This window comes from Eublepharis macularius, chromosome 4 (genome assembly GCF_028583425.1).
Source record: "Eublepharis macularius isolate TG4126 chromosome 4, MPM_Emac_v1.0, whole genome shotgun sequence".
NCBI lineage: Eukaryota > Metazoa > Chordata > Lepidosauria > Squamata > Eublepharidae > Eublepharis > Eublepharis macularius.
Genome location: NC_072793.1, coordinates 26352335 through 26373923, shown reverse-complemented (window position 1 = coordinate 26373923; position 21589 = coordinate 26352335). Strand labels below are relative to the sequence as shown.

General features: G+C 44.0%; 1 protein-coding gene across 1 annotated transcript; it reads right to left on the bottom strand.

The window, feature by feature from the left end:
- Positions 1-3257: 3257 nt before the first annotated feature.
- LGALS3BP (galectin 3 binding protein) lies at positions 3258-20218 on the bottom strand. Its single transcript, XM_054977774.1, has 6 exons — positions 20150-20218; positions 12724-12801; positions 8586-8777; positions 6888-7019; positions 5854-6121; positions 3258-4882 (listed from the first exon to the last, which is right to left on the bottom strand). Exons 1-6 carry the CDS (start codon positions 20178-20180, stop codon positions 3886-3888), a joined length of 1698 nt encoding a protein of 565 aa, XP_054833749.1. The 5' UTR covers positions 20181-20218; the 3' UTR covers positions 3258-3885.
- Between the last annotated feature and the right edge of the window lie 1371 nt (positions 20219-21589).

Sequence of the window (21589 nt, the reverse complement as noted above, 5' to 3'; positions counted from 1 at the left end):
GCACAGCTGTTCCACCTGCCCAGAGAGCTGTTGGAGAGCCTGAGAAACGCCCTGCTGCACATCGGTAATGCCAGGATCTGAGAGGGGGGCTCGCCCAGCGGGAGCGCTGGGCACCTTGGCTGCCCCCTGCCGTGCCGCCCTCGGCTGCCCACTCTGTCCCTTGGTCTGCAGCACCTGCGTTGCTGGCTGTTGGGCTGGGGTAGACCTCTTCTTACGCGGCATGGTAAGCCTGGCACGCAAGAGGCACAGTGATGACTGGCACCGCTGGGTTCTAGATTGGCACGGACCGATTATAGCCCGGGGCGGGCGATCCAGCAAGCCTGAGTAGAGATTTGAATCACACGGCTACCCGCTCAATGGGATCCCCAAGCGCCCTGCAGCGCCTGACTTTCGGAATTCGGAGGGGGGGGGCTGCTCTCAGCTTTCGAGGCGGAGGGGCCCCAAGCCTGGAACTCTGGGAGGGGGGATGCCAGACGCCGCCGACAGCCCCCAAGCGTTTCCCCCCCGGGAGCCTCCAGCCACGTCCTCTCCCCCTGAACCCTACCAGGCTGCTACTCCGAAGCCCCACCGCAGATCTCCCCCTTTTCCCGCCTACGGCTACCGCCGAAAGCCCCCCGCTGCAAGCCTCCCCGCCGCCCCCCGAAAAGTTGCCTTTTCCCTCCGAACTTTCCTCGGGTCGCTGCTCCAAGGCCACCGCCGATCTCACGCTGCGCCGACCCCGACGCGCCCTGCTCCTTCTTCCCTGCCGCTCCCAGCAAGCGCCGGCGTCTTCCAAAGCAGGGGCGAAGTGGATGCAAGAAGCAGCTCCTCCGGGAAGGGCTCCAGGAACAACAGACCTCTGGCGCTCCACGTGCCCCGCGAACAAAGGTGCAGAGGAGCAGAAGATAAACTTTTAAATCCTGCTCCGCCCAGGGCAGCCTCTGATTGGACGGCCAGGCGCAGCAAAAGACGCGGGCGCGACAAGGGGCGGGGAAGGAAGAGAGGGGGGTGCCGCCCCTCCCTCCATTATCCCACCTCCTCCCCAGCAGCATATCGGCTCCTTCTAAGTCCTGGAGCCCTGCCTCTATCAACCTCCAAAATCTCCCATTCACAGTCGCTGCTGACTTTTTACAAATCATCACTCCGTTTGTAGTTACCATATTTACCGCAAAGGAAGACATGAAATTTTCCTTTTAAAAGGTTTTTTTTAAAAAATTACTGTGCATAACTAATTTGCATACAAATTTAAGATGCCCCCCTCTTTCTTAAAAGACACACGTGGGAGAATATAGTCTTCCTTTTACTGAAATAAAGTATTATGGCTGATACCCTGCGGCTTCTCAGCATCCAATCAAACAGTATTTCCTTAGGAACATGCAGAAAATATACAAGGTCCTACCCATGAAGGTTGCAAAATTAACAGTACTTGATTCTGTCAACCAAAGTAAGGCCGCTTTTTATATCTGCGATCCTGATGATAGCAAATGCTTAAGCTTTCAAATTAAGACCTTTCTTGAATGTGTTTAGAAACCACAAGAGGAGGCCAGAGCTTCGTGCTGGAGCACATAGGGTGCCAGGTTCGGTCCATAGGATCTTGGGGGGGGGGAGTTGGGGTATAAATGAAGCAAAATCAAAAAGAAAAAAAGGGTGCTTCATATGTTGGGGAGAAGTCATAGCTCAGTGGTAGATCACATGTATTTCTTTTAGTACTTTTGACCAACATAGATGATCTCCAACTTGGATTTTGTAGAACTGATGCCAGTCAGAGTGGCTAGCAGAGGGCTAATGGGACTGTAATGTAATTTAATACAATGCAAAATAGTCCAGTAGCACCTTCAAGACTAGCCGACTTTATTGCAGCATAAGCTTTCGAGAACCACAGCTCTCTTTGTCAGATGCATCTGTCAAAGAGAACTGTGGTTCTCGAAAGCTTATGCATCTGATGAAGAGTGTGGTTCTCGAAAGCGTATGCTGCAATAAAGCTGGTTAGTCTTGAAGGTGCTATTGGAGTCTCTACTATTTTGCGATTGCAAACTAACATGGCTAACTCCTCTGGATCTATGACCATGGTTAATACACTGCAGCTTCACAAGTTCATTTCTTAATTATGACGCTATTCAATATGGTGTTCTCTGTCAGACAGGAAACTGTTCAAAAAACACGCATGGCTTTTATCTGCTTCTCATCTTGTGGCTCCAAGTTTAAACTAACTTTGTTCTGACCTGGATGGCCCAGGCTAGCCTGAACTCCCCAGATCTTGGAACTTAAGCAGGGTCAGCCCGCATTAGTACTTGGAAGGGAAACCATCAAAGGAAGTCCAGGATTGCTACACAGAGGTAGGCAATGGCAAACCACCTCTGTTCATGTCCTGCCTTGAAAAACTTACAGGGTCACCATCGGGGCTGTGACTTGATAACACTTTACACACACACTATCTGAAATAATAATGGAGGTATTTTTGGTTCTAGACCATCTGATTAATGTTCTGTATACCTAAACCAGATCTTTCCATCTATAGCAAAGTTAGTATTTTCTTTGAGAGAAATAAATTAATTCATGTAAGTGGTTTGACAGATGTGATATGGAGGCTTATTTTGAGCTTTAGACTGAAAGGAATAAAGTCTATCTAAAAGTGGATGAACCGGTTGGGTCCTACCATCTTTTCTGCTCACTTTTGCCCCTCCCAACAGTAGCTCTCACCCTACTTGGTTTTCATACAACTTAAATCCCATAGTCCCAACATGCATAATAGTCCCATAATTCAAACTAATAAAGAGTCCAAGACTAGCCAACTTTATTGCAGCATAAACTTTCGAGTACCCCAGCTCTCTTCGTCAGATGCATATGTCGAAAAGAACTGTGGTTCTCGAAAGCTTATGCATCTGACGAAGAGTTGATTTTCTCTAAATAAACCTTTTTAATTAAGATTACAATTTTGCTCTTCCACTTACTCAAGCTTGCCACAAACCCTGGAATGAGGGTGGGGTAGAAGAGAACATACATTCATTTATTTATTTCCTTTAAACTTTTCTGATTTCTTTCAGAGAAAATATTCAGGCAGGCTGCTACCATCGCAATTTAGGACATCCCAAACTGGCTGCAATCTGGGTCCAAAACAATCCAGGGGCATTCCTGTCTTTTAAGGGGTGAGATTAGTCTTAGCATATTTGCATGTTCTCTTTCCGCAGCCTCAGATCTCCTCATCACCAATGATTGCCATTCTTAAAAGCCTGGAGCCGGCTTGTGCTGATTGTCGTAAGACAACGAGTACAAAATGCTTTAGAAATCCAAACATTTATTTGCGGAAGAGGTAAAGCTTAATGCACCTGAGGCAACCAAAGTTAAAATAATATATAGTCGTTCTTGTAAGCTCCACTTATTTTCAAGAAATATCACACAGCCAATGTAAAAATGCCATTAAATCTTGACATCCTATTGGGACATGCACAGACCTAGAATTCCTTCTATTATTGCTATTTTTATTACACAAAAACATCTGAACCTTTAAGAGCTGTGTTTTAAGGGATCATCACAATCAAGTTACAGTTCTGGATCTAGAGACAGTATGGAAACTAAGAGCCAAGCTACAAGTGACGCCTGACACAGGTTGGACACTTGTCAGCTTCCCTCAAGTTTTGATGGGAAATGTAGGCAGCTTGGCGGAATGTTGGACAAGTGACAGTTGAAAAGTCCATTGGACAGCAGTCAGGGAGCCAAGCTGCAAGACCAGGATGCCTACATTTCCCATCAAAACTTGAGGGAAGATGACAAGTGTCCAACCTGTGTCAGGCATCACTTATAGCTTGGCTCTAAGAAAAAAATGAAGGATACTAGCAGATATGACTCAAGAGAAAGACTTCTGCTTTTCCCAGATACTGCCTCTATAGGAAGGAAATGCCTAGATCTTTATGCATTCAGATTGTAAGCAGGACGCACCAGAGCCATGAAGTCTGTGTACTCAGTTGGGCAAGGGAAGGTGGTGCTGGGGACCCCAGCTGTACCATTTTTAAAGTCAAGGACCCCTGTGATATAGGAACCATGGCACAGCAAGAGTGCTTTGTTCATGTACCAGAAGGTGGCATCTTGGAGATCAGTTGGCGCAAGGTGGAGAATAGGGAAAGTTTCTGAGGAGCAGAAGCTATCGTTTTGGCACTCCTGCGCCATGCCATAGTAACTGAAGGACCAGGATATCTTCTGGCTGTTGAAAAGAAAGCTGGAGTGTTTGGGGGTTTCAAATGACTGGGAGATGCTAGATCCATTGAGCTGTGTCAAAAGGTCACGGGTTAGGTGCGTGCTCCAAGTGGAAGCAACATAACAACGAGGGACATATGCCTCACTGGTGAGTACATGAGGCTTGAATTGGCTAAGTAACGTGAATGGCACTGTGTGGAATTCAAGGGCTTCCAGAATCTTCCTCTGGAAGACATCTTTATAATCCCCCCCAAATGTTAGGTTGAACTGCAGCTTAAACAGCTGTTCCGGGAGGAGCATGGGGAATCTGATTTTTTCCAGAAGTGTCGTCATTTCCGCTGGCCCATTGGCCTGAGCCCAGCGGTCCAGAGCTTTCCACAGAGACCACTCGCTCTCAATCACCACGTCAGAGCGAGAGAGCAGAGCCTCCATGTGCGCCGGTTTAAGGCGCAACCAGGCCTCCGTGTTGGACAGGTCCTCACAGTTCCAAGCCAAGAACTGCAGAATGAGCTCCTGCAGGGGTATGTCTCCACTGGACAGGCTATATTCATACAGTTCCAGTGGGCCACGGAAGGAGGGGTCCGATGGAAGCAGATATGGGAAAATCTGCCTGCAGTCAGCTTGCAGACCCGATGCCCCGTAGGCTGAAGCCAAGTTGTGGTAGCACTTTACTGAATCCAAGGCGATTTCAATTTTCCTAGAGTAGAAGTATCTGAATAAAACAGACAAAAAAAATTAGTGCGCTGCTATTGAATAATTCAATTCTAAATTTTCTCGTGAGGGTTTTGAAAGGATCTTCAAGAGGGATTTTCTATTGTGTCCAAACAACGAATAAGCGAGGTGTCACTAAGAAGCTCTGTTTCCATGACCTTCCACACATAAAAAACCCAAGCAGTGTGGTTAAATGGATGGCAGGTTCATTGAACTGGGGTCACTTTCAGAGGCAAACTGTGTGTTACACACAAGTATTACAAGACTGACTTTTTGGAGGAAAAGCTGTCTCAGCAACCTCTAGTTTTGAGCAGAGGATTAACTCCTTCTCTTTCATTAAAAGTGCCTACCTCCAGTTCTTGCTCTCCCCCACCCTGTGAGGATCCAGATGCATTTTTGCAGGAGTATTTATGCATCTGGAACCCTGTGGGTCAAAACAGCTGTGGGGATTTGGAGTGGAAGTACTGCTATATATGCATAAAAGAAGAGGAAAAAACCAAAATAGTGGATGATGTGGAATGATGATTAATCAGCTGAAGTTTTATTTGGTTAAATTATTGATTTAAAAATTAATGCATGCAGTTTCAGTTTTTACCCATCCTGAGCTTTTTTCCTTGCTCTCCTGCCCTAGCAAGCTCTAGGTGGAATGGGGAAGCTGACCTACTTGCTCTTTAGAAAAAGCACATACATACAAGCATTATAGCAGAAGACTCTCATGCCAGCCTCCACTTTAGAGTAGGTGGGTGGCAATCTAATTTATCTGCCAGACTCTTGGAGATGCTTCTGAATCGGTTGCTTCTTCAAATCAGCACAGTGAAAAAAGGAAATATTAATTTCTTTGACTGATGTGCTATACCATCTGTCTTGTATTTCAGGAAGTTCTGCTCGATTCCAGTGCTCGAGGAGAAGACAGGTAATGCACTGCAAATCAATAAAGCAAGGTGGACTTATTGTGCCAAAAACACTTCTCACCTGATAAAGCTGTTCACCATAGGCAAACACTCCTCTTCCACCACCAGGGTGTATGACTTATTCCTGTCCTGGAGCAGAATGCTGGCCTCACTGTTCATATGAAGAATCAGACTATGTGCACAGATAGGATCCTGGGATTCCAAGTTGTTTTCCGCTATCACAACTGTGATGTTGAGGTCGCAGTATTGCTGGCTGTCATATAATTTACCAAGGTCCTCAGATAAATTTCCAGAATGATCCAAAACAAAACTCCCATGATTGTGTATTCCTGAAATGACAGGCCCAAGACTGAATCCAAAATGGTATAAGGGTCCTAAACAGATAAAACTGATTACCGTGAATTTAAGGTCCTATCAGATATGGCCAACAGAGTAAGAGACTGCACAACTGAAACAACAGCAGGAACGAAGTCACCACTTCCATAGAGGTAAAATTAAGCTTGCCAGTTCCAAGTTGAGAAATTCCTGGAGATTTTGGGTATGAAGCTTTGGGAGGATGGAGTTTGGAAAGGGGAGAGAACTCAGTGGGGTATAATGCCTCAAAGCCCACCCTCCAAAGCTTCCATTTTCTGTAGGGAAATTGATCTCTACTGTCTGGAGATCAGTTGTAATTTCAAGACAACACCCGGCCCCTCCTGGAGGTTGACAACCCTATATATAATTTCTAGAGAATTTGAAGCCATGGGAGAAATGTAGTTTTACTTCCATATACATAAGTGAATGGAATTTGTCTAAGTTTAATACCCCAGCTTTTTCAAACGGTTCTTGAAAATTAGAGAAGAGTGGAAAGAAGATCTGCAAAAATCATCTTGGAGCTGAAATTATAAATAAGGGATTGAGAGAGAAAAATTGTCTTGGCAAGGACTTAGACAAGTAGGGCGAGAGAGAGAGAGCTCCATAATGGTGTGCCACAACCTGAAATTGAGAGGCTGAATCTTTCCTACGCCTGACATACGCTTCAATGACTGGAAGAAACCAAACAGACAAAAACACAATGATGATGATGCAACTAACAACAGTCCACCAGAGACTCACTGTTGCCACAGACCACTCCAGCATCCTCCCCATGTCCGCAGTTGTGGGTCAGCCACCCAGGAGAGCTACATTGTGCAAGAGATGTCTCTGTCCCAACGCAGCCGACGTCATCTAAAAAAATGGGTCCTGATCCTGTACAAAAATCAAGCATACAGCCAGTCATACTAGAGAAAGGAGTTAGAATAGGAGCACACCCGTGAATTGGTTCTCCAATCCTCCCAGTGTTCAGCATCTGAATTATTCCAGTTGCTAATCCAAATTTCCCAAATTTACAGCAAGACTTTCTCAGAAAGTTTGAGACTTGAAAGCAATTTTTATATAGCAACTTATATATAGTAAAGCTACTTATATATAGTATATATACTAGCTGTGCTGGGAGCGCATGTGCGCATGCATAAAGTGCGCATGCATAAAGTGCGCATGCATAAAGTGCCCCCATGTGCGCATGCATAAAGTGCCCCCCAGGAGGGTAAAGGGACCTGAGAGGGGCCTTCACAACGACCTAATTACCGGAGTGATAAAGGAGTCTTCTAGAGTGTGCAAGAGCGTGTTCTGATGCTTCCAAGTCCGTCCCCCCACACACACACCCTAGCCAGCTAAGCAGTGGCAGAGGGCAGAGGCTGGGAGTAGGGGATCCCCCACCCCTACCAGGTGATTGGGATCCCTACACTCATCAGAGTACTGGCTCCCAGAGTACCAGCTTGAGAAACGAAACTAGGCTAGGTTAGTGTAGTGGTTAGAAGTAGCAGGACTCTAATCTGGAGAACCGGGTTTGATTCTGCACTCCTCCAATTGAAGCCAGTTAGGTGACCTTGGGTCAGTCAATGATAAATAAATCATATGTTGGCCCCAGAAACCTAATTAAAGGATTCCATGGTTGGGCCATTAGCAGAGTCTATTGCTTAACAGAGGAAACATGGTTATAGGTGGTTGTGAGCTGGTTCTCCTAGTTTGTGTGTGTGTGTGTTTGCAGGAGTGAAAATAACAAATCATACACTTGCTTTATATTTAGAAAAGAGATAAGAGTTCTTTATTGTAGGAACTCCTACAATAGAAGAAGTGAGAGAGAAGAAGTTAGGAGTAGGAAATCCTGAGAATAGCAATCTACGTATCAAAGGACAGTCAGAGCAGCAAACAGTAAACAGAGTGCCCTGACCTCTCTATCTTTCTAACTGTTTGGTTTGTCCTCCTCTTAAAACAGGAAGGGGACAGCGTTGAATCCTCCTCTTCCAACAGTCACAGCTTCTTGGAGCTCTCTCAGCCCCACCTACCTCACAGGGTGATTGTTGTGAGGATAATTATAACACACTTTGTAAACCGCTCTGAGTGGGTGTTAAGTTGTCCTGAAGGGCGGTATATAAATAGAATGTTGTTGTTGTTGTTATAGGTTTAGATAAGTTAATTAGACAGAATATTGCTGGCCTTAGTTGCCTCAACTCCCTTTCTTAGCAGTTCCAAGGCAGCCTTGCACTTGTGACAGACAAGTTTTGGGATGTCACTGGAAATGAGTTCACTGTTTTTACTAATGCTTACCCAGAATGTTTTGAGAGACAGGACAATACTTTTAATATAATTTAGGCCCCAACAGGCCTGATTCTTCACAGGAGCCATGAACTATTGCGTTGGGGTAAAGAGGACAATTGTACTCCTCTCTATTTCATTCTGCATTATCATACAGGATGAACGGTAGTATTGTACCTTGCCCAAATGCCGCACTCGCCTTCACTTCTTTGGCACCTATGAAGCCCAGGGAGCGGCAGACAACGTCTGCTTCAGCCATGTCCCAGCCATCATCACATATCGTTCCCCACTGGCCATCATAGTAGATCTCCACACGGCCCTCGTTGAGAGAGTTCCCATCAGCCAGCCTCACGCCTATGTTGTGGATAGCTGCAGATGCAAAAAAGAAACATAAAAAAACCAAGTAGTTAGCTACAAGATACCAGCACAATGGAGGCCCATATAATTTTAAAATTATAGAACTTTCTAAGATTATGTGTGGTGCTGAGAAGGCGGATAAATGGAACCCTTTCCCCCACCTCTCCCAAAAGGCTAGAATTCAGGATGACATAATGAAACGGATGGATAATAATTTCAAGGCAATTACTTCTTTCAAAATGCACAACTTTGTGGAACTCAGTGCTACAAATGAGATGATGTCCACTAGCTTAGATGACTTTAAGACATATTCATACATATGTCTTAAAGTCATCTAAGCTAGTGGACATTATCTCATTTGGGTTCATAAACGGCTATTAGCTAAATAGGACTTCTGTGCTCAGACAGTATAACTGTGAATGCCCAATGCTGGCTGAGGGACAATAGTCGCAGAGAAAGACTTTGGCCTCTGTTCCTCTGCCATGGGCCTTCCAGGACATTCTAACAACAGCCATGTACGGTGGACTAGATAATAAATAAATCATATGTTGGCCCCAGAAACCTAATTAAAGGATTCCATGTTTGGACTATTAGCAGAGTCTATCATTTAGCAGAGGAAGCGTGATTATAGGTGGTTGTTGTGAGCTGGTTCTGCTGGTTGGTGTGTGTGCAGGAATGAAAATAACAAAGCATATGTTTGCTTAAATTTAGAAAGGAAATAAGATTTCTTCATTGTAGGAACTCCATACTCAGATAGGAAAGGAGGAGAGACAGATCCTAACTACCTGTCTAGTCTAAGGATGGACATGGATGCTAGGACAAGTCCTGCATCCCTGCTTCCAAGATGGAGGGAGGAGAAAGAGAGAGATGTTGCCTAGAACAAAGCCAGGAAGAGAAGGGAGAGGGAGAAAGTCAGGAGGAGGAAATCCTGAGAATAGCAATCCACATATCAAAGGATAGTCAGAGCAGTAAACACTGTAAACAGAGTGCCCTGACCTCTCTATTTTTCTAACTCTTTGGTTTGTCTCCCTCTGAAACCTGAGGAAAGGGACAACGCTGATTCCTCCTCCTCCAACGCTAGACTGAGTGTTTGATTGGCCAGGATCATTTCGCAAGCTTCATGGCAGAAGGGGGATTTGTTACCCAGATCTTCCAGATCCTAGTCTGATAATCTAACCATTGTACTACACCACTATAATTATGTGAGCTGCTAGAGTTCCAATAACTGGAAAATTACCAGGACATAAATTATTTTTTTACAAAATTCAAAATCCAACAGGTTTTCTGATTCAGATGGCAATATCAAAAATTTTCCCTAAAATGCAGCGTCTGAGTATCAGAATCACAAATTGACACCACGATTTTCAGGGGAATTTTGTCATCTGTTCAAGAAGGTATCTTTCATTTGATAAATAAATAGAAGTTAATAGAAAATTTACTAAATGCTACAGCAATGAATTTGTCAGGCACTGTATTATAATATGGACTGCTTCTGCCTGTAAGGTATGTATCTGTGTATTAGGGTTGCCAGCCTCCAGGTTGTGGCTGGAGTTCTCCTGGAATTACAACTGGTCTCCAGGCCACAGAGATCAGTTCACCTGGAGAAAATGGCTACTTTCGGGGGTGGACTCTATGGAATTCTGCCATGCCAAGGTCCTTTCCCTCCCCAAACCCCACTTTCTCCAGGTTTCTCCAGGTTTCACCCCCCAGATCTCCAGGAATTTCTGAACTTGGAGCTGGCGACTCTACTGTGTACTGATATTAAACTATTGGCTGCTACTGAAACTCACTGGATACTAACGTAAAATATCCAGGGTTTTTTTTCTGGGAAAAGAGGTAGCGGAACTCTCAAGAGGGAAATGAGGCAGAAACACACGGGATTCTTTGAAATAATATTATTTTCACGCACTATTGCTGAGTATTTTCAAAAGGTGCCGGAACTCCGTTCCACCGCATTCCCGCTGAAAAAAAGCCCTGAAAATATCAAATAGTTACGTAATATTTGCTGAATAGTCATACTTCCTCCTTCAGAATTCAGAATCTACCCTTCTCTCCGAAGCTGTTTATTTTGGATATCTGGAATGATATCCAAATTTCCCGAAAGATGACAAACCTTATTTCCAAATTACTAGCAGTGAACCATTTGGAGATTGCTACTTTCTGGTCAGTTCCAGCTGGACCCTCCTGGGATAGATGGCTTGAGAAACTTTAGGAGATTTGTGTTTCGGAGAAAATTGTGTATAATCCCTTTTTCTGTAATTTGCAACGGAGCAGTTATGAAGAAACTTGCCTGTCTTCGACTATCTGGAAGTCAGAGGCATCCTAGCACGGAGGAAAGACTGTAGGCTCTGGTTTTCTCTTTGACCATCCTTCCATCTGAAGCTTGTATACTCAGTTACTCTTTCTGCGAGTCTACGGCATTTATATCCGTGTACCATGTTTTAGGTGATTTTTTATTGTATTTAAATAAAATTTTAAAATAAATTTTAAAAAAAGAATTCATGGGGCAGACTTCACAGTTGCACCATAATGCACAAATCGATCATTAGCACTCACTCTTTCGGTTCCTCCTGCACAGTTTTGAATCCTCACCTTGCCACGGAAGTTTGCTAGGCAATAGTCCCTCTTGTATCATATGCAACTCTTGCATAGACATGCCTCCTTAAATCTTCTGTTTGGCTGTCTGGGTTCAGGCAGCCTGCATTGAATTTTTATTTGCCAGCAGAGGTGGAGCAGCCTTTAACTTGTTGAAAACATTCCTGTGGACAGCTTCCCTGGCAGCCAGAGAAAGGAGAGAAGCACAAGGGCAGTGCCTCAAGAGACATCTGTGGAGAAGAAAACTGGCCCTGGCGCTGTGCTGGCCACGCATTGCTGAGCAGATTTTGGGCTGTGCAATGCCATCTCTCAGCATGATGGGCTGTATGCAGTTAAGCCTCGCTGAAGACATTGTGCTGCTCTCCAGCTCTGAGATGAGGTGTCACCAGCCTTCAACGTCCAGTGACTTCCACCAGCTTCAAAGCCCCCCCTGTACTGCCATGGGAAACGATGCCCAGGCACCTGTGCCACATACTTCCATCTTCTGGCTGGCCACTGCAGTAGTCCCCTCCTTCGGCTTCTCTGCTTCCAAGCTAAACAAGTAACACAGTGTCTTGCCTTTGCCAGCAAGGGGCACTGTGCCATATAACTGGACATTCTGCTTTGCCAGATGAGAGCTCCAGCCCCAAGGGGCCTTCATTAAGATCCCTGCTATCATGGTTGCTGTGACCCAGATCTGAGCTAAGTAGCTCTTGCTGCCTGACTCGGCTTGCTCCAGGGCTGTTTTAACATCATAGAACTCAGGCATCTGACGAAGAGAACTTGATTCTCGAAAGCTTATGCTATAATAAAATTGGTTAGTCTTAAAGGTGCTACTGGACTCTTTTTGATTTTGCTATCTGATAGCAATTGGTTTGTAGATTCCTGAAAGCTTGGTGTCCCTAAACTGGGTCCTCTTAGATTTTTTAACCTGTTCCCATATTCAAAGCAGAGATGAATAGAATACTTTCTCCATTTAAGGTAACTTTGCTTTGTCACTTTTTGCTCGCTGTCTATATCACTGTATGCATGTTGCAAAGAGTTCACTGAACACAACCGGCACTGTTGTGTATTAGTTCTTTAATTTTAAGAGTGTATTGCCCTACTTAATTCTTTGGTAAATACTTGTTCAGTTAATAGAATAGCAAATGAATGGCAACCACACCTTACAGTGCGAGAAGCAGTAGAGGAAAACCTTTGCTCAATATGCTACAGGGAAAGCTTGACCGAAACAGAGCCATCTGGTTTCCCTCTTGAAATTTCTAGCCATATAAGCAAGATGCAGGAACCTTGCTCTCAGTTCTTTCTGTTGCTAGGTCCTGCTCACTACACAAGCAGTCCCTTCTTGATCAAAATATTCAATAGCAGGAAGAGCCTGACTTACCCACTGAGCCCGTTAAGCCTTGCCATAGCAAAAGCAGACTTAGCATTAGCAGTCCAGGTGGAGTCCTGTGCAGCTGACCTGATGGAGAACAATACAGTGTGAACAAGCAGGTATGACCAGATATGTTATTGCTGACCAGAATTTAAAGTCCATGGAAAAGTTCAGTCCAACCCAAGGAGATGACTCCCTCTTAAATCCTCATTCCTCGCTCTGGAGGAATGAAATTGGTCTGCAGATGCTGGGGGACAGGGGTGGGGGGAAATAAAACCGGGAGTCAACAGTGTCCAGTTTTATCCTGTAAATTTTCATTGTGTGGCCAAATATTCCACATGGGTCATTAAAAACCTGGGTGGGAATATCAGGTTTTATTAAATTAAATGCTAGTTTCAAAATGCAAACTTCTTGTAGAGTATGAAGGCTGGAAATGCAATTGCACTCATGGCCATCAATCAATTCAGAAATCCAATTCAGACTCCAATACAAAGAAAGAAAGAAAGAAAGAAAGAAAGAAAGAAAGAAAGAAAGAAAGAAAGAAAGGAGACTGAGAGCACAGGAGTAGCAGCAAGGAGATGTAGCCTTTTCCCTCACAGGTATTTCCTCACCTTAAACTGTTTTGGAAAGACATGGCCCTTTTCACACTACTTACTTGCTTCCAGAACATCGCGAAATGTAGCGCAAAAAACGCGTAAGATAGTGTCTTCTCGCGAGAGTTTTATGCAATGTCGCGCGAGTTTTGCGCGATGTTGCACAAAACTCTAGCGAGAAGATGCTATCTTCCGCGGTTTTTGCGCTACATTTTGCAATGTTCCGGAATCAAGTAAGTAGTGTGAAAAGGGCCCATGTCTTGCGCGCAGAGAAAACAAAAGACACAGAATACCTGCAGGGGGCAGCAGTTCTGACAGTTATATAGATAATAGGGTAAGATCCTTCTTTCCTCTCTTCCGTCCTTCTTGCATGTCTCCAGATTGGTATTCTTTAGCTACTTCCTGTTTCATCCCGGAAGTCTTTCTCCCAGTTTAGTGAGGTAGTTAATATCTATTCTATTTCTCTGCTTTCTGTCAAAGTTGTAGTTCCTGAATAAACTCTATTCATTCATTCCTTAGACTCAGGATCATTTCTAAGATATACCAGAGCCTACAAACTGAACTAGATCTAACTCTGTCTATCTGTTGTCCTGAGAATTATGGGGGAAGCCCCACCTTCTAGGGCCCCGCGACTCCCCTGGTCCGTGCTCAAGTTGCCCCTTACCAAGGCTCTTGACTGGTACTCAGACTAAACTCTAACTGTCCCTATCTAGAAAAAGTGCACTCTGTACAAAAGGAAAATGCTTAACCAAGTCTACAGCTTTATTGAATACATGGCAAAGGTTATAATTCAAAACCACAAAAGAAAAACTTAATTCTACAGGCTCAAAGTAAGTATATAGGGTAAAGACTACAACTAAGCACAATAATATGATCTCTCCTCCTCCCTCCTAATTCGAACGCTTTCGGACTACAATACCAACTGCAGAGGGCTCTTTTACAAGTCCTGCTAATTAGCAAGTATAGCAATGGAGGCTTTCTGACAGCCCTTTTTATAGCCCCTAAAGGTAGGTAAAGGTAGTCCCCCTGTGCTAGCACCGAGTCATTACTGACTCACGGGGGGATGTCGCATCACGACGTTTTCTTGGCAGACTTTTTACGGGGTGGTTTGCCATTTATTTATTTATTTTTATTTATTTTTTCTATTTATATACCGCCCATCCCCAGGGGCTCTGGGAGGTGAACAGTTAAAATCGATAAAAACAAAAATTAAAATCAATATACAAATAATAAAACAAATTAACAAGGTGCAGTGGTGGGGAGAACCTTCCCCACCCCAAAGGTGGGAGGCCGACATGGCACCGCCCCCTTCAATCACCAAACGCCTGGCGGAACAGCTCTGTCTTACAGGCCCGGCGGAACGATAATATGTCCCGCTGGGCCCGGGTTTCCATTGACAGAGCGTTCCACCAGGCTGGGACCAGGACTGAAAAGGCCCTGGCCCTGGTTGAAGCAAGGTGGGCTTCCTTAAGGCCGGGGACCACAAGTAAATATTTATTCGCTGATCGAAGCGATCTCCGGGGAACGTACAGGGAGAGGCGGTCCCGAAGATATGCCGGTCCCAACCCACTCAGGGCTTTAAAGGTAAGAACCAACACTTTGAACCTGATTCGGAATTCAACCGGAAGCCAGTGCAGCTGGCGCAGGACAGGTGTGATGTGTGACTGGTAAGGTATACCAGTCAGGACCCGTGCCGCCACATTCTGGACCAGTTGTAGTTTCCGGATCAGGCCCAGGGGTAGCCCAGCCTTCCCCAGTCATCTACACTTTACCCCCAGGAAACTGGGTACTCATTTTACCGACCTCGGAAGGATGGACGGCTGAGTCAACCTTGAGCCAGCTACCTGAACCCAGCTTCCACTGGGATCGAACTCAGGTCATGAGCAGAGCTTGGGCTGCAGTACTGCAGCTTACCACTCTGCACCGCGGGGCTCTCTGTACCCCTAGACAGGGGGTTTCATCAAGGGGGCTGTTATCAATTAGATCACTCTGTTCTTTTGAAAAGTACAATTAGTCCCATAAATCAGAACAAGTCCTACAAGTTAGAGAAAAGAATTTCACACTTTGCCAGCCCAGGCTTCTCATGTACATTGCAAACGAGATAAGGGGTAACCTCGAAGTTCCTTATCTAAATGACCCGCTATAATTTAGAGGCAAGGAGTGAAATCCTTGTGAATGCCTGATGTCAATTAGTGCTGATTAACTTAATGTCATCCCCTTTTGAGAAAGCAAGACTTCTGCCAGCCTACAGAGAAAGGGACCAAGCCTTTTCTTTGAGGCTTTTGGAAGCTTCTTATTAGAGAGCCTGAGCTGGATCCATGGTCAAATCCACATTACTCATTCTAAGTCGCATGTTCCCTGCATTCCCCACGCAATCCCAAGTGCCGGTCACATTACCTCATTAAACAGACACATTTCATTCGCATTTCTCCCGAATATGTGGTCACAGGTTTTCAACGGGAGTTTCACAGTGGCCGTGAACGGGCCAATGCGCAATTTATGTGGTTTTTTTAAAAACCACCCCCCTTCCTGTCTCTCCGGCCGTTCCGAGAGTTCCTATTGGCTGATTCAACTTGCAAGTGCTCCGTAGTCTGCAAAAGACTGTTTTTGACTTCATAGCATTGGATTTATTGATTATGCTGTTTCTGAATCAAATCTGGTAGTTTGAAAAATCATTTTGGGGTAAATCCATCCTCAGAACGGACTCGCAAAACTTCCTTTTTAACTGTTTTTCATTTTTTAAATTTTATATTACTGTAATATCGAAATTACGAAATATCGAAATAATGACACTCCAAGGAAGTGAAACTTCAGTAAAATTCAGGCACTGAACTGTCCTGCATAGGAAATGCCCACGAAAGCTTCCCACATGCTTCCAAATTTCCAAAAAAGAAACAGGAGAGAGCCATCAGAGCTGTCAGTGGGGGAAAGAGAGGCATCATTATGTTCATTGATGTTTCTTTATAAGGCAAGATTGAAATAACGGAAAAGTGCGCTCAAAATTTTTTTAAAAAAATAGGCGGGAAAAAAAGATCCCGCCCAAAAAAGCGGTTTTCGAGCGGCCGTGTGACCGGAGGGACGCGCGAGAAAGACGGATTGGAAGCAGGAATGTGAACGAAGAGGAAAAAATTGCGGATTGGAGGCAAACGGAAGATATCCGATAAACATGCGGGTAATGGGTGAATGTGGATTTGACCCATGTTGCAATGGCCTAGTCTCAGACACAGACTCCTCTATTCTCACCACACTTGTCTGTCTGTCTACATCATGTATAGTCTGTCTTTCTCACAGACTCCAGATGGATTACATAGTGTGAGTCAGTACAATCAATATCAAGACATTTCAATATGCATGTATTGGGTATATACATGCAATTTGCAAGGTTTAAAGAAAAAGAATGAAAAGTTAGGTTTGAAGATTTAACAATGGTGAAACAGAGCATAAGCAAATTCCATGTTTGATATATTCAACAAGATAGGAACTACACAGTAGGATCATACCTATAGCAATAGTAGTGAAATCTTTGGTCTCTCCTTGTCCCTTTACTGATTGATGGGTTCTCTATCCCTTTACTAATAGATCTCTTGAGAACACTTCCTTATAGTACAGCTCTCCCATCTGAGCAAAAAGCCCTCTTGAACAATTTGGTTTGCATAGTTTATGGAAGGCCTGGAGAGTGGGAGCTTTCCTAACCTCCTCAGGTAGACCATTCCATAAAGTAGGAGACACCACAGAGAATCCCTGTGTATGGGCAGCTGATGGTTTTGCCCATGTGAAGTGTTGCACATACAGAAGGCCCTGTTCAAATTAGAGAAGTTGCCATGATGGAATATATTAACTGTCGTTTCCCTCTATTCTGCATCAAGGAAAGAACTCTTTGAAAAGGTTAAGAATGCTCCCATCACTGCTTCTCTGCTTTCAATCATCAACCATAAAGCAATTTTTTAAAAATTTAATATTCGCCTTTGTGTATCAGGTATAATTAGCATGTAATTGCGCAGAAGAGCGGGGAGGTTTTTCCAGGTCTGCACAGGCTCCCATATCAGACATTTGTCAGTCTTTCCAGATGCTTTGGTTTATCTCTGGGGAATATACACAGCTATAATTCCATGTGGTGTAGTGTGGAGCCAGTGTGATGAAGTGATCGAAGTGTTGGACTTGGCTCTCACATGAACACACAAAGCTGCCAAATACTGAATCTGACCCCTGGTCCATCAAGATCAGTATTGTCTACTCAGACTGGTAGCATCTCTCCAGGGTCTCAGGCAGAGGTCTTTCACTTCACCTACTACCTGGACTTTTAAAATGGAGATTTCAAGGACTGAACCGGGGTCTTGCTGCCTTCCCAGCAGAGCCACTCAGCCACAGTCCCTTCCCACTCTGCTGTAGAAGTTTGCTGAGTGGCCACACACTCTACCTCACAGGTTTGTTGTAAGAATAGAATGGAGAAGAGGACAATAATGCAAGGTACTCTGGGTCCCCACTGGGAAGAATGGAGGGGTATAAACGAAGTATATAAATAAAATAAAAATAGGCAACATCTCTCCAACTAATGCTTTGATTATGGTGGCATCACCATTAGCCAGCACTCAATCTGGTAACCCGCATTTCTGGTATTCTCTGATACTTGCCCCTTCAGGGGTGTTTTGCGGTGAGGATGGAAGTGGAGCCAATGTCACAGGAAATGACTATGCCTGTGCTCCTCAGCGGGCTGGATCGGGCCCGTTTCAGGCCAAAATTGGCCTACTGTGGCATGCAGGAATGTGCCACGCCACCAGGTAGCGCGTTCTCCACTTTTCCCTGGCCAGGTAAGCGGGGGTGGTGGTGGATGGAAACAGGGGACTGGCAACCCTACGCAGGTGGCATAGAGACCTGGTATGGCCCTCTCAAGGCCCTGCAGTGGCCACTCCACCACGCTGAGCCTTCTTGCCACTTGCGGCGGCCTCCTTAGCAAGCCCTGTTGCCAAGGACTCACCTTTTAATCTCGGAGAAGGGCACACGAGTGCACCTGTGCGGGGATAAAGAGTGAGTCGTCGCCAATACGGCTTGCCTTTTATATGGTGCCTCACCATATTCCTTCCCTATCATTTCCTCAGGCCATTCAGAACACACTGCCAAGTTTAATCTGCTTCCTCCTGAAACCTTGTCTTTCCTTCAGAGCTGCATGCTCATCCTCCACAGAACTCAAGGGTTCACTTCCTGCAACTTAGAACAGTTCAGTGCTTTCACACATGGGACAGGTATGTTTAACATTGCCTCCTTTCATTACAGGGGTGGTGGTTTATATTGCTTGAGAAAGCTAAGCCAGTTCCAAGACCCAAGCGAAAGCTGCAATTGCATGATCAAAGAGAAAGCTTTGGAACCAGCTCTTTCTTGTGTTTTCTTTTTGTTCATTTTCTAAACAACAGAGGGGATACAGAAAAAAAAGGAGGAACAGGAATAAACATTACACTAAGGAAAGACTGAGGTACCCATTACATAAATTATTTAGAATACAATAACCATATATCATTTTACATTGTATTCAAGTCTATAACAACCATTCTGAGAGACATTTCCTCTCTTTTACTATCTCACTATTGAATCAAATATTAAAAATGTTATATTGTATTATAAAGTATTTAACAATATTTGCTGTTGTACTTTTCTTACTTCCAAACTAATTGTATAAAACATATTATAATCTGTACATTTTTAATACTAGCAATGATATACTATAACACACCAAATTATGCTATACTAAATTAGTCAAATTAAATAATATATGTTTCTTTAGATTATTTTGGAAAATCTGAGACTGAAAATAAACAGTATTTCTACAACCTCTGTTACTCTGAGCGCCTATCCAAATTTACATTGTATATTTATATCTTTTATTTCTCATCTTGATCTATAATAGGCAAAGTAATTTTTCCATTTCTTTTGGAATTCTTTGATGGGTCTTCTGTTTATATAATTTGTTAACTTTGCCATTGCCACGTATTGTGTCATTTTATCTTTCCAATTTTCTCTGGTTGTGACTTGTGTTTTGTGTTTTGCCACCATGACAAGCAGCGCATGCAACTCCAGCAATGTTTCCTCTTGCCCAGCGAATTCAGTTCCATGGTATCACAGAGCAGAAGGGACTGAACTTTTATATGGAACCCTTTTAAGCAGCCTCCCATATGGCAACCATTCAGCCATTAAAGAAGGAAAATGTGATAAGAATACAGTGAGAATAGGCAAACCAAAATAGCGGCCGACAATACAACGCAATTAAATCTTTATTGTATTTTGTTTCTGGCTTACCCACTGAGTGCTCTGGTCCAGCAGAAAGATTACACTTGAGACCAATATTTAGAGTTCATCCATAAATATGCTGGTTGATGGAAGAGAAGTATTTCCCGTAGACATAACACAACTTTCCCACGCTGTTCTGCACTGACTTCTACCAGCAACCACTAGAACATTAAGAGTCTAACCACTTTTAAAATAAACTGGAATGATAAAATGAAGTTAAATTAAACTGCAGACTCCACCAGTTAATCCAACCTTGTGTGTTCCCTCATGTTCCACCAGAAAGAGCTGTGTACCTATGGCTTCAGTGATGTTTATCCACAGGGATTTCTGGCACTCTTGATTTAGTGTTCTTATACATAATAGGAAGGTCAAACCTGAAGCTCAAACTAGCTCTCAGAATCCTATCTATTGGTCATGCAAGCACTACAAGAAGTCCAATGGTTAATGTTGTACCCCAGGACAAATAAAACAGAAAATATCCACGAATAGGTATGTGTGCTGCCTCATTATGTACACCCTTCTGTATATGCTCTCTCCGCCCACTAATTTCACCTTGCACTTACCGTGGAAGATGCCAGTTAGCAGGAAACACATCACTGACCCAGAGAGGTGTAAGAGAGAGAACTCGGAAGCTGGCACCTCCAAAAGACTTGATGAAAAGGCATGTCTCTAACAAAATCACATGACTTCAAAACTTGTCTTGGGACTTCCCTAATTCAGTGCAGGGTGGCTGCAGTTCCCAAATGTTTGCAAAGCAATTCTGTGAGCAGACCGAGCTATGTTATACAGAATCCGTCTTCTGGTCCATCTAGTACAGTAAGATCTACTCAGAGAAAAAGCAGTTCTTTTTTCAGGTACCAATAGCCATGGTTTTTCCTTTGAAACTAGGAAGGCATGTGCTTTATCACTGAGCTATGCTCTCTTCCAAGTTTCATTCAGATTCAATAGGTTTCTCATGGTTTCAGAACATCCCAGATAAGAAATAATAATAATATTTGATTTATATACTGCCTTTCAGGACAACTTAATGCCCACCCAGAGCGGTTTATAAAGTATGTTATTATCCCCACAACAAAACAACAAAGGTGGGTGGGTGGGGCGGGTGGGGCTGAGAGAGCTCTGAGAGAGCTGTGACTGACCCAAGGCCACCCAGTTGGCTTCAAGAGGAGGAATGGGGAATCAAACCCGGTTCTCCAGATTAGAGTCCCTCGCTCTTAACCACTACACCAAACTAGCACCTGTCACTTATTTTTTCCCCAAGGCTTGGAAAGGGATGGAGTAAGGTGAACTATCAGGAGAGTTGCCAGCTGTCTAGAGAAACAAATGTCCTCTCTCTTTAATAGCCACTGAAGAGTATGTTATTCACCTCCATGCCATGAAAAGCTTCATTTTTAATACTAGCAATGATATACTATAACTTGAGACCAATATTTAGAGTTCATCCATAAATACATGAAGTCTCTGTTGAAGGGACAGGACATTTTTTCCAGATCTGTTGGCAACCCTAGCTATCAAGTAAGCCCCCAAAGTGGCTAAAGGAAAGAGAGGATAGTGAGTGACTGCTAGTCCTAGCCAACTGGGGCTTTTTCAGGAGAGTCACCAGTCCTAGATCACCTTGGAGTGAGAATTTTTTAGTAGGAGAGTCTCTTATATGATCCGATAGTTCTTTATATGGCTCAGTTCTAGCTCAAAAGTATTCTTTTGTACTAAACACAATGATTAATGGCAGAGAGGTCCTGATTATTGCTCCTACTACAGCAAGATTAAGAGGAGAGGCTTGATAGCTCTGGAGTTATTGTCCTCAGTGATTATGATAAGATTAAGGTGCGGTCCTTTCTAATAGCTTTTGGAGGCTAATAGGCTGAAACTGTTTTGCTTGGCCTCCTGTAATTATAACAGGGAATCTGGTTCCATGTCTTGAAGATGGAGGAAGAGAAAGGAAGACCGAGAAAATGAAGGCTTGACAGCAATACCTTGTGATCCATTATTTAATATACTCAGGG

Excerpts from the sequence above, each read along its gene's own strand:
- LGALS3BP (XM_054977774.1), bottom strand. The coding sequence starts at position 20,180 with ATGTGTTTCCTGCTAACTGGCATCTTCCACG. Across the intron at positions 12,802-20,149 it reads GCTAACTGGCATCTTCCACG|GTCAGCTGCACAGGACTCCA; the intron begins GTAAGTGCAAGG and ends GTTCTCCATCAG. Across the intron at positions 6,122-6,887 it reads TGGAGTGGTCTGTGGCAACA|GAATACACAATCATGGGAGT; the intron begins GTGAGTCTCTGG and ends CTGTCATTTCAG.